Source organism: Sebastes umbrosus, chromosome 9, assembly GCF_015220745.1.
Source record: "Sebastes umbrosus isolate fSebUmb1 chromosome 9, fSebUmb1.pri, whole genome shotgun sequence".
Taxonomy (NCBI): Eukaryota; Metazoa; Chordata; class Actinopteri; order Perciformes; family Sebastidae; genus Sebastes; species Sebastes umbrosus.
Window position 1 is genome coordinate 14056008 of NC_051277.1, and position 13697 is coordinate 14069704.

At 38.8% G+C, this 13697-nt stretch overlaps 1 protein-coding gene across 4 annotated transcripts in view; it reads right to left on the reverse strand.

Moving 5' to 3' along the window:
• The window catches only part of glra1 (glycine receptor, alpha 1), a 124010-nt gene that overhangs the window by 94005 nt on the left and 16308 nt on the right, over positions 1 to 13697 (reverse strand). For 2 of the 4 annotated variants that reach the window (XM_037780865.1, XM_037780864.1), the window contains exons 2-3: positions 520 to 644; positions 218 to 229 (exon numbers count right to left, since the gene is read on the reverse strand). In XM_037780865.1, the coding sequence (XP_037636793.1) occupies positions 218 to 229; positions 520 to 644 (137 nt within the window). The remainder of the gene's footprint in view (positions 1 to 217; positions 230 to 519; positions 645 to 13697) is intronic. The other 2 variants (XM_037780867.1, XM_037780866.1) reach the window with 1 other exon arrangement.

The window sequence follows — 13697 nt, forward strand, 5'->3', positions numbered from 1 at the left end:
AAAAACAAGCACTCAGGATACTATGTAGCCATCTAGCACCATGTTAACTGGAGAATATCTCAAATATCTTAATGGGAATGCTGTTTGATTGGGCTACAAGTGCAGGGATAGGGTTTTGTAAAAACAAAAAAAAGGGAGCAAATGGGGTTTCGGGGACTGAAAACACCTGAAATAGCCTAATTCTATATTTAGCAAGTTGAGCAATTGGCAGAATTACCTTTGACGACCACTGTAAAGGGTAAATGAAAGAGATCGACAGATTGAGAACAACCAACAACATTGAGATGATTAAACAAATAGCAACAGAATTTTAGAGACATCTATATATAAACTTTTAATCTTCTTTTTTTTTTATGAAACAATTGAATACAAACCTTCCTCGGCGACAACCTTGACTAAACCCTTAAAAAAGGCATTTAGAGAAGGTAATGAAATGCAGAAACAACACATTACCAGCTCAGGATATTGTTTGGCTACATTCCTAGTCTTATCCGACTGAGCCTCGGTGGCAGCTCCTACCTTTAAAATTCGGTCGAATTCTGGCATCGTAACCCGAGACTTTGCCCATGAGTTTGTCCAGGAACTCAGAGGGCGGCATCGGGGAGGCAGCTTTCCTCGCCGCAGCTTCTTTCGATGCTGCCAGGCTGAAAAGACAAGAAAAGTAAATTTGGTTATAGAAAGATGCAAAGGCGGAGGGTGATGTATGCGACGCTGTGATCGGATTGTAATGAGAAAGAGAACTTTTGACAGGCGGAAAGATGAATGTGAGATTGGATTATAGTCATAATACATCAACATTCTTTTGTACGAGTTGTTGAGTTTCACATCTAAAGCAGTAGCCTGGCAGTGATACAAGCACCCAGGAGATATAAGGGTTAAAGGTCACAGTGGCCTGACAACAGACTGATCATATAAACTGTCCTCTCTGGACAGGACTACCGCATTGGTCTTTTGTTTTAAATGGCTCAAAGCAACCCAGATTTATATTGAAGATACCATGAAATGTGCACCCAAACTTTGTCTTTCTTTACTCCTCCTGGACGTTATCCCAGCATGCAATGGGTAAAAGGCAGGACCTGTCCACACCAAGGCTTCAAATACGATTAATTCACCAACATTTAAGTTTAACTAATTTAATTAAAAAGTGAATAATTAAAAGAGAACTTTTTGCAGTCCATGCTGACAGGAGTGTAATGCATTAGTGGTTATTACACACATAGTTATTCAAACTAATGCTCTAATTCACTTAACCAGCTCCGTGTCCTGCTGAGTGCCGTATTGATTTTACAATAAGGTCGTGGTATTTGCACAGTTGTCTTCTTTACCTTCTTTACCTTATTAAGCTTATGCTCTCTGCATAATGTCAAATCCCCAGTCTACCTTCAGCCCACAGGCATACAGTGACTCCAGCTTCAACAGTCAATAACTCTCCACATGCACAAACACACACACTATATGCACACGGATGATGCATCGAGCCAAAGTATCCAAACAGCCCGTTTACTTAAATTATTGCCGAAGATACATTTTGAAAGAATAGACTGCATTAATAATGAATAGAATAAAGATGAAAGCTCACTAATTGGCTTGGTTGCCTGGTTACCACAAGAAAAAGGTATTTGTACTTGTGAGGACCTTCATTAACAAACCGATTCCCCAACTGTAACCAAAACCTAATATTAACCTCAGTTAGATTTAGTTCTTTGAAAAAGTGAGGAGCAGACGCAAATGTATTTCATTTCCAAAAACTGTTTGAGGTTAAAAACTTTCCAAAAATTGTTCATACCTTTTGGAAATGTCTTGCAAAAATAGGCAATCTAAAGTTTGCAAAAAAAACTTCACTTTAAAAATAAACTTTCACTTTCCCAAAAGCTCCTTACTTACCAAAATATCTTTCCAAATATGTCCTGACTTTTAGAAATTGTCCTGGATTTCGAAACAACAATCCTCACTTTTCAAAAAATGACCTGACTTTCTATAATTGTCCCGACTTTCCAAAAAAGGGTCCTCATTTAGCAGAAATGTCTTGACTTTGCAGAATGTCCTCAAACTCAAGGTCTAAAGCTTAAATAGATAGAAGTACAAGAGGGACAACACACACTGACAATCGCTTACATTCCCTCAGATTGGATTTTTATTTTATAAAATGTCTAAACATTTTATGTAACTTAGCCACAATACTAACATTGAGTTTATTTCTGTTAGTGATCTCAACACAAACTTCATTCAGGTGAAACCGTGCGATTATGTTGCTTTTAGTTCTTGTGTTACAGGCTGCATGAACATGTTAAAGAGGCGAGTCTTTGGGATTTGAAATGAAATACTTTGCTGTTTGAGTTAGATTGAAAGTGAGCTGCCAGTGACTTCATTGTGAGCGAGGACTGAACTGACCCGTGGCCTTACAGTGGAACTGCATTAGCAGCCACTTGTGGTGCGGTGTGTATTTGATTGCATCATTTCTCGCTGAAAGAGCACGGACAGCAGTGTGATCTGGGCTATAAATAAGCTGCTGTGCTGACCCATTTCATCTGACTACAGCCTCACAATGAGACACAGGAAGAACTTTCTAGCCTTTTTACAGAGTCAGTTTTAGTCTAAGAATTAATTATAGTCATCACTAGTCCAATTAAAAAACTTTTGAAAAGACATTTTTTACTACAATAATTTACATTAAAAATGAACAAGTTGCAAAGTTTGGCTAGTTGATTTTGTTTAATGTTCCACATCAGCAACATGGTTTAATAACTGCATTACTGTGTAAACTGAAGCTCATTTTAAAAAGACAAACTAGCTTGATCTGATAAAAGAAGTTCACTTTGTTCCTCTTTTATGGACTTCTTTAAACTCTGCTCAACCCACTTGGTTGACATCAAATTGCGCCAATATGTCTGAATTTTTGTGAAATATTAAATACATAATATAGATGTCTTGTACATCATTTATACAGTTTTATGTGCTGGTGCATTATGAATATTTTACTTAATTTAAATATCATAGTTTCTGCATTGGATCTTGTAGCCAGGGAATTTGATAGTTTGAAAAGATGTATGCAAAGTTAAAGAAACCCGAGTAGAAATGTAGGAAAATGAAGAGTTAGAATTAAAAAAAAATCAATTAACATGATAGTAAATGATCCTTATTAAATGGGGACTGCAAAACAATGTGTCACTCATTTATAAATGCAGCTTACTAGTCATTCACTTTGCTGATCAAAATCCTCTTTGAACATTTGAGTCTAAACATGACTCATGAAAATGCATAAATATGTATGAAAAATTGATTCAAAGCCTAATAGGATTTTTTCCCTGACATGAATGTTTTATTTTGGTTCCGCCTGTTTCAAACTTTTACGGAGTGAAGGAGAAGTTACGGACTGTGTTTATGAGGAATAATTCATCTGGGTGCTGGAACATGTTCACTTTGCAGCACTCAGAAGTCCAGTGAAGCATCAGTCAGTCAGTCTCAGCCGTCAGGACTTCCTCCTCTCAGCTCAGCTCAGCTCGTCGTATCAATGATTAAAAACAGGCAACATTATTTCCTGAGAAAGTTGAATGCAGGCTACAGAGTTGAACGACATGAAACAGATTTTTTTTTTTTTTTTGCTCACGTTTTTAGACTTAGACTAGTCCAGAATCTTTCTTGACCTCCAGTTAGCCCCCTGAGACCCACATAGACCAGTTTTTGTCTTTTTTAGGGGGAGATAGCAGGTCAACAGTAGATGTCACATAGAAGTGACGTACATCATCTGAAAGCTGGGAATCCGTAGATTAATCTGAGATGCAGCTCAGCACTGTGTGTCAAGTTCTTCTAGTTATAAATCAGAAATAAACGTGAATTAATTAATTATTTAAAATGACTTGTAGGGTCTAGAACATTATGATGGAAGTATATGACGGCCATTTCCATGCTCTATTATGTCTCATAAGTTGTTGCAGCAATTTTTTGGTTTGATACCATTTGTTACACAGATTTGGTGCTACATTTAAACATTTTTTACCACTCGGGAATTGATAAAAAATGACCATTACTCTCTCCAAAATACCACATTAAGACACCAAGACCTTGAGGAACACCATAGAAAAAGCCATGCTGTGATTTGCTATCGAAAAACTTTTGAACATTTTGAGATTTCTGCAAGAATTGTATTTTTCAGCAATTGGATTGCGAGTACTTCTGTTGTGTAAATTGCCCAGAAACCCCCTTATTGTCAATCTACCTAGAAATGCTATTTTGTGTTTGTGGCTGTAAAGTTTCATGAGGCTGTGATTATCCTAGAGAGCACCACAGGTCTTTTTATACAGTGAGGTCAAATTACAAAAAAATGGTCTCACTACAATGGTATCAATGTACTCCTTACATTTTTTAGTTTTATATGATATCTGTAGCTTCACTCTACCCCTAAAACTGAACCTACTAGAGCCTCTGAAAGACAGTAAAGTCAGTCAGGTTCGCCGGTGATCCTGCGTGTCTCAGAGGGTTAGAGACTAAAACATTTTCCCTCAATGCCTGTACTGTAAGAGCAACACAGAGAGCTTGAAGTGGTAAAAGTGAGAATGATAATTATTCAGCCATTAGTTGAGTGCGGGGGAGGAGAGCATCGCCGCATTAATCTCTCATAAATTAAAATGACAGACGATATAGTCGATCGCGTTTAAATTCTCACCTTCTAAATGTAAAACCGCTAACCGTGACTTTGAATATGGTAAATCGTGACGTGCGGCGTGATAAATAGCGCCATTAGCAATTCATAAACAAGTAATGCAGTCAGCGGCGCTGTCGCTTTATCAGGAAAGTGCTGATCAGAATCACCGTCCGCCGGGATGCAAACGCAAATTATGGAGCGGCCGTGATCGGAAAAAAGAATAAAGAGGGGACAAACCCCTCGTTAGGGAGTAGTTGTCTCATGATGTATGATGTAGTCGTCTACACAAGACACTGGATGACAAAAGTACACACACACATATGAGCAGGTACACACTCTTCTTCAGCAAAACCCTCCACATATACACAAGGCAACACACACATGAATACTGCACACACACATACATACACCGACCTTCCAAGCAACTCGCCCTCATCAGTGAAAAACATCGGAAAACAAATCATGCAGGGCACCGAGGAGACAGAGGGAGGAGGGAGTGTGTGTGTGTGTGTGTGTGTGTGTGTGTGTGTGTGTGTGTGTGTCTGTGATGGGAAGAAGAGGAGGAGGAGAAGAAGAGCAATAAATGAATTTTGGCTGCTGTCTCCGTCCACGCTGTTACCAGCCGCTCGGGTCACCCTGCCTGTCAGGTCACTGGCCAAGCTGCCTGCAGAGTCACATGACCTCCTCAACACACACACGCACACACACCGGAGGCAGATACCAATGACGGAGCCAGCCATGCAGTCTCTGTCTGTCTGCAGCGTTAAACAGCGACGGCGCTGATGATGATGTTGTAAACGACAATAAATCATCACACTGATAACGACATTATAATGATCATAAGTGAGGATATTGATGATGGTGCTGAAAGTAAGTTGACATTACACGAATAACATAAATAACACTGTTGTTGTTCTGCGTCTCATGAATGATAATGATGATGTTGAGGAAAACTAACAAGCTAAACGCTGCGAGGAACATCTTGAAAAAAACTTTTTAAAAAAAATACAGTCTCCTAACCTGATGTAGCAAAGTTCATAGAATTAAACACAATATAAGTTAAAGCTGCACTCGTCAATATTTTTCCAATATATTAATGTGTAATGTGAAAAATAATTATCACTGGATCTCTATGGAGCTTTTCAGTTATTCCTAATGAACAGGCTGTTCTCATACACCGTTCGTAGCAAGACCTATGAAAATGAATGCACTAAAATCCATATATAACTCACATAATTGTGAGCCAGGACCGATGACGTATACACATGTATTAATAACTCGGTTTAATTCATCTATAAGTAAATTTAACAATTAAAGTGACTTGAAAGGTCTTTTTTATGGAAAAAGGTGAGAAAAATGATGAACATGAACACTTTGAACGTGCTATTGTAATGTCTTGCTCAGAAAAACACGCGAACAACTACTGTATATATGTATATGTATATATATATAACTTATGTTGTTAAAAACTCCTGTAATTGATGTTCTTATAATTTTTGCTTTAAGTGAATAGATGATGTCTCACACTGTGTCCTCAGCTGACAGATGAGGCTGTTGCTCTCTCTGTCTGTCTCTGCTGTAAAATGATGACGGTGATGCTGATGGCGTTGTAATGATCATAAATCATAACACACATAATTATATTAGAACCATCGAGACTGATGATGTTGATGATCAGGCTGAAATACTTAAGATGAACTAATCATAGATCATAAGATCATAAATCAGATCATAACATCATCGTTTTGATGAATGTTACATTGTTACATTACAATGTTGCATTTTGATTTGTTACCTTTTGTTAGATTGTAGCATGCTAAAGACTATTTCTATTTAATTATATATATTTACATATTTTTTTGCTTTTTTTCTTTTTTTGGTCATAATGTAGTAACCAAGATACCAATGGTTCTAATGAATGGATCAGCTAAAAATCAGCTATATTTATAGAAAATTATCTTTGTTTTATTCAACACTGAAACGTTTCGGAGGGACAGAGATGCATCCATCATGTTGTGTCTTTACAACATTAAATAATAATTCATGTGCAAGATTTTTAACATGTTTAAGCTACAGTTCGCCTTTTTTTATTTGTAAAGTATCCTACACTGAAAGAAGGCTTGTCACACAATAAGTCACGGAGGGGGCAAACACATTTTAAGGGACTAAAATGACAAACAGTCTTGTAGTGTACGAGGGGCTGTGACTCATTCTGCTGCCTCGTGATTCAGTCTGAGTCCACTGGAAAATGGACAAATCAGGAACGTAATAAACAAGTTGATAGAGGCTTGCTTTGGGCCAATCAGGACGAAGATACATCAAGGTTTTGCAACATTCGTGGCCTTTTAAAGGCTGAAGTTTTGACCTTTAGTTGCTGAACTCCCATTTGGGAATGGGGATAATTTGTCAAATGCCAGTGCACAGAGCCAACATTAGTCACACCTCAAAAGTCAAGTCAGAGGTGTCTGAGAAGTCACATTTGACAGTTTTAAAATTGAAAGAAATTTTGCAGAAACACTCTCAACACTGTCAACATCAGCATTGTCCATTCGCAATGTATTATCAGGCAACAGTTTGTATGACATCTTATTAAAAAGTTATTCCTTCTTTTTTGTTTGTTTGCCGACAAATATCCAGCAACATGTGTCAAACTACGCTCGTTACATGCATACAGTCTTTTCAAAATAAACTTCCGTCTACAGAGGAAACTATTTAATTAGGTTTAGGAAAAGATCGTGGTTTGGCTTAAAATAACAACGGAAGTGGAGTTACTTAAGTACGTAACTAACGTGACAAATAAATCAACATTGGCTTCTGGTTTCATACGTGACACGAACGCCAGTCTCCTGTATGAAAGTCCGTTATTTTTTGACTCAACCATCCACCTCGACCTCCTCCCTATGCGCCGCTTGCCGCTATTTATATTTCCTGGTTCACGATTATGTGGATGACACACAAATTGATTTTGTGAGATATACATAAATTACAGTGCATTACTTTTTGTAGGTATAGCTACGAACAGTGCATGAGATCAGCCTGACCTTCGAGATTCACCAGAAGATGAATCAGACAGTCCACTCTATTGTTAAACAACAATGGTAGCAGTGCATCATCGATGCTAGAGGAATCATGTGGGACAGAAGTCCAGGAAAAGAAAATGAAAATAGAGACTAAGGAGAGATGTGAAGTGTCTTTGAAAGGGCAGTTAGACCGAGCCTTCATGTCATCACTGCCTCCGACTCTCTCTCTCTCTCTCTCTCTCTCTCTCTCTCTCTCTCTCTCTCTCTCTCTCTCTCTCTCTCTCTCTCTCTCTGTTTCTGACATTATGACAAGCTGAGCAGCAAAAGTGCACTTATTCACACTTGTGTCCTCCATGTCCCTCAAATTTGACACACTTTGAGTTGACTGAGGATGTGATATATGAAATGTGATGCTAACATCATAATAAAATATACATCAGTTCCATTTTAGGAGACTCCTGTGTGTCATCAGCAAACTTCCCTCTAGCTGTCCTTGTTGTGGTGACACAAGGTCACGTGTCTGCCGGCCAACGCTGCACTTTATGTCGTCTCTACTCTAAAATAAAAACCTCAAATTGATTTTTTTTTAGCCCGCACATGTGACCTAATCTGATCGTTGACACTCAGAATAAAAAGCTAATTCTGCAGAGATTTTGACCTCCTTTAGCGCTAGTGACAAAAGCTCAAAATCGTTTTTTTTTCCATATACAGTATGTTAATGATGGAATTACTGTCCACGTTTTACATAATGAGAGACTAGAATGTATACTTAATAAGCAAAAATTACTGTATTAAATGTAATTGGATTGTATGTAGATGCAAAACACAACACAGTCCAGTAATAGCCAATGGTTATAAATTACCCAAATGTCTAAAAAAATGCTTACAGGCCCACGTTGGACAGCCCTCAGACACATCTCCACTCAAACATGAGCAGCAATTTGGAGAAGACTTGTGTTGAAGTCTTTTCATCAGTGGCAAATGTGCTGACTGATTTAATTTCACAATATTATATTGATAGTGGATAAAAAAACAATTCCCCCCTCGAAGGTATATTCAGTTGTAAATGATGTCTGTCCACACTGTGACTGAGCAGAAAGCCAGACTGAGACTTCAGCCCTGAGGCTCTCCTTCTTATACTTTCGGTGAATGAGATTCTATCCACTGAATTAAAAGGTCGGCATAATTGCCCTGAGGTGGAGCTGTTTCGGTACAGACACTGGCCTCAATCAAACACTCAGTGATTCAGTTCGTTAAGGATTAGTTATCAGTGTCTCACTTTGTAAAATTATTTTCATAAAATTATCATTTGATATTTAATTTGCATCCAAAATGAGGAGGGACAGGAGAAGTGTGATGCTGTGCACCATCTGAAATTTTAAACACTAATGAGCCTCTGAAGCACATCAGTTCAGTACTAAAGTGTTCGTGTTATGCTTCTTACTAATGATACTTTCTTGCTTCTGTACTAAATTAGTACACAAACAGCAACCTGTTCTCACTCCCAACTCATCAAATACCAACGCCTGGTCAGCGCCCCTCGCCGTCTGATAGCGATGCACCGACCCTTACGAAAAAGTAGTATACTTCAGGTTTATTTTATGAAGTAAACGTAAGTAAAGTTCGAGTATATTTCCCAAGTATACTTTATGTAGTATACTAATATCAATGTACTAGTAATATACTTGTAAGTGTACTACTTCAATACTTCTTGGGACTAAATTGGCCCACTTTTTAGTTTAAAAAAGTATACCTTTAAGTGTAGTTTAAGTGTAAGAATACATAATATATTTGAGTACATAACTAGTTTACGTCTAAGTTATATTTTATAAAACAACTATACTATGAAGTGAACTATACTACAAGTGAACTTAGGTATACTGTTAGTTTACTTTTAGCCCACTTTTTAGTTTATGAAAGTACACCTTAAAGTATTCTCCCAGTAAACTACTAGTTCAATATTTTTTACTGCAACTATACTTTTATGTTTTCTTTAACTTATAGTACTTAGCCAATGATTAATATGAAATATTTTCGGTATACTTGTTAGTATAAGTCAAGTATACTTAGACTTTTCTGTATACTTGTCAGTTTAAGCCAAGTATACTTAAGTATAGTTTTGTAAAGTATATTACTGACAAGTACATAAAAAGTAAACTGAAAGCATACAGTATCTCTTATTTTAAGTTTACTAATAGCACACTTGAATAAACTTCTTTTTGGTAAGGGGAGGCACCCTTTAGCATCTGTATGAGACGCATCGGGCTTTCAACTAACTCCAATGTAAACGAATCCACATCATTATTAGACAAACAGAGCAACTGATGGAGTATAAAGAGCGAGAAAGTCCGCGGAGGATGGAAATATGAGTCAAACAAACAAGACTTTCACCCAAGAGACCGCTGTTTGTGTGTGAAACCAAGTCAACGTTGACTTATTTTACCGTAGTTTTGTTACATAACTTCTGTACTTTACTAACGCCAGTTACATAACCGGCATACTTATTTTACGTAACAAGCTTACTTTAACCCAAACCACAATCTTTTCCTAAACCTAACCAGAAGTTTTATTGCATAAGTAAACCTACGTTGGAAAAGAGACTGTATGCATGTAACGACCGGAAACTGTACGTTTCCTGTGAACACGGAAGGTTATTTCAAAAATACACTATGCATTTAATGAGTAGAAACTGACACGCCGTCCCTGTCATGTCCAAAACGCTATGCTAGAGAGGTACCTAGAGCGCCATAGTTTGAAGCGTAGGGCCACTGACCAAGCGGCGGTATTTGACGAGTTGGGAGTGAGAATGTGTTGCAAACAGTACTGCACTCGTACTTCCACCTGTCCTCGTATGAAGCATTAAGCAGCTCTGAAATATAACTTAAATTGCATTAATTAAAATCATGAAGAGCATGATTGTGTTAACTGTGAAAACGATCTAAGATTACTGCAACCACTGAGATTAAATCAATAACAGTTGTGATGATTGTGTGTTAACAGATTTCACACTAACTGCTCTCTTGTTGATGAGTCCCTGAGGTCTCACTGTGACTACAGAGAGCAAGTGGAGTGAATTGATGAGAATGGCAGTTGTCAATAGGTTGTCAGAGCCGAACAACCTCAGGTGTCCCCGGAGAATCAGTATGGACAACCTGGGAGCAACGCACCATCTCTAAACCATCAGCGATCAGATAATGGACCTCTCCCGAAAACTGCAGAGCTCACACGCTCACAGTTGACGCCGATCAATGAGAACACATCAGGATTTTGAGGCCCATCGCACTTCATCCAATTCTTTTCTCTGTGACAGCAAATTAGGTGGATCAGAGATTATCTCAGCACCAATAATTCCCGCCGCGACGTGACGAATCTGAGCTTAATCCTCTTTATGACGATGACAAGTGGGAGTGTGATAGGATCAAGCTCCCGCAAAAAAAAACACATTTCTGTTGTTTGGGCACAGTGCTCGCCGCTAAGATGATACAATAAAGCATAAGACCCATGTGAAATGGCTTTTAAATTAGCTCTGAACAAACACACTGCTGGGCTGATGACGGTGCAATCAGATTAGTCACAGACTGGGATTACACCAGTGTGTCCTCGACACAAGGATAATTTCCCCCGGACGTGTAGAGTGGGACAACACGCCAGGCTGAATTACACTGACTGTGAATCTAAAAGGAAGGGTTGGACTCCTACTTGTAGCCCCCTCGACCTCTAAGTGTTGGAGGACCCCGGGGCTCGCTGTTGAACCCCTTCTTGACCCCCTGACCTCGCCCTCTGTGCTTAGTGTATGCACCCTCTTGCCATCCAGTACAGTGCACTCAGCACACTCTATTATATTTAACAGATCCAGCGACTAATTCTAGGAATTTTTATAACTGCATCTGTTTGTTTTTTTATTGGTTTAGGTCAACAATAAAGTTTCTAACTAACAAATTCATAAACTAGAACTACCCTCCCCCAGTGTCTATTTGTGTCTGGTAATTTGAATTTTGAAATTTTAATCAAAACTGAACTTCATTTGGGAATATGCACCGTGAGCATAATATGCAATAAACACAACAAAAATCAAGGTCATAAAATGATGACTGAGCCATTGCCATGACAACTCAAGAAAATAAAGACTACAAAAAGCTACAAAGAAAGCTAGTTAGTGAGAAGCCCCTTGACTGCCCACCTAAACCTGGTTTCCTGAAGCAGCTCAGTGATTGGTCGCACTGACCAGCTCCCAGGTGTCGTTATGAATAACAGAAAGAGCACTTATAATTCTCTTCACTTATAAAACAACAAGCATCTACAATCCCTGAATAAACAAAGGCTACATTAAATCAATGGAGGATCCACAGAGAGGAGAATGAGCTTCATAGCATGTTTCATCTGGCAACGTATCCTCATACAATGGTGTGTATCTTAACAAAAGGTTATGTTTTGTTTTTTGTGCGTTTTTCTACGAAATGTCCAGCAACACAACACATTCTCACTCCGGGGGCGCTGACCAAGCAATCAGTGCCCCTGTGGTGTTTAGGCAACAAAACTACTTGGTTACGTTCAGGAAAAGATTGTGGTTTGGGTTAAGATAAGTAGTAAGTAAATTTGTTATATAATTTATACGCGCAGTGTTAGTTAAGTACCAAAAGTAAGTCAAAAAATTACTTTCTCGCTCTTTATACTACATCACCTGACTTTTTCAGCGGCAGCCCTACACGTCCTAGCTTACGATTACGTGGTATATATACATATGCATTCTTTTTCATAGGTATTTATAGGTAAGTACGAACAGTGAATGAGAACAGCCTGAATCTGGACATTGTACAGCTGAAACCCTCTGTTGCAGCATCCAGACTCAACCATCACACACATCTTGACACTGTACCAGTCTTCTATCAAGTGAACTGCGGTTAAAGTCATCTAAATCCAGGTGGTCTTTCCGTGGTGGTCGGTGTTACCAGTGTTACACGGTGTTTGGGCACACACCGATTACATTACGTACCCACAGACCCCACCGTTGTTTTGCTTTTTCTTTTTTTACTAAAATAAAACCCATTTGGTTCATTTTCACGCCGTGGGATCAATACATAGTCGGACGATGGACGCTACAAACTGAAAGTGAAAATGTCTGCTCCGTATGGAGTCTCAGCTCAGAGAAGCAGGAGTCAGATTTCACACACGGGACGAGAGAGAGTTGACAGACAAGATGACGGAGGATTTGGTGTCGAAGCGAAAAGCAAAAGTGCCTATTTGGCAATATTTTAGATTTAAACTCAATACTATAAGGGAGCCTTTACGTTAATGAGGCCGCGGAACAGTGCCAGGTTGAAACCTGCGGCCCCGTAGCAATAGCTTGACCTGAGAGGCCAGACACACAGCCACCCGACGGTAAAGATCAAAGAAAGCACATAATGACCGTCACCTTTTCTTGTAAAATATCCGGTGCAATCGGTAACACCGGTGTTGTCACAAGTTTGGGAAGATTTCCTCACCGTCTCATCCCTAACGCACACAGGACAGGCAATAATGTGAGTGGGATTTTAAGCAGCTTCAATCAAACACTTTATCATTACCCTCTATCCATGTCTGATCTAACTGAAGCCATGCAGCATAACACCTTGCCATATTATTTCACAATCCTTTTATATCAAGAATACAAACAACAAATCAATACTTCCCAAACACAAGGTGAACACCACTCTCTCTCCGTCAAAGTGGAGCAATTTCACAGGTCAAAGATCATTTGGATTATAGAGCCTGCCTTTTGAGGGCAGTCTTAGAGGTGATAAACAACTTGCTCTTTCTACTTCTTAACACCAGTCTAATAATCAGGCAGGTCATGAGTCATGCGACTTTAGGTTATAAACCCTGGCCAGGTTGTAATCCCACAGTTTGAAGCTAAATCACACAAACACACTTCAGTAATATCCACCTCCGTTTTCTCTGCTATTCCACAAAATCCATATTCATCGGGTCACAGAGCCAAACGTCTGCCAGCTGTCTGTGCCATTTGCATAAATGCTTGGCTTATAGATCAGATTGGT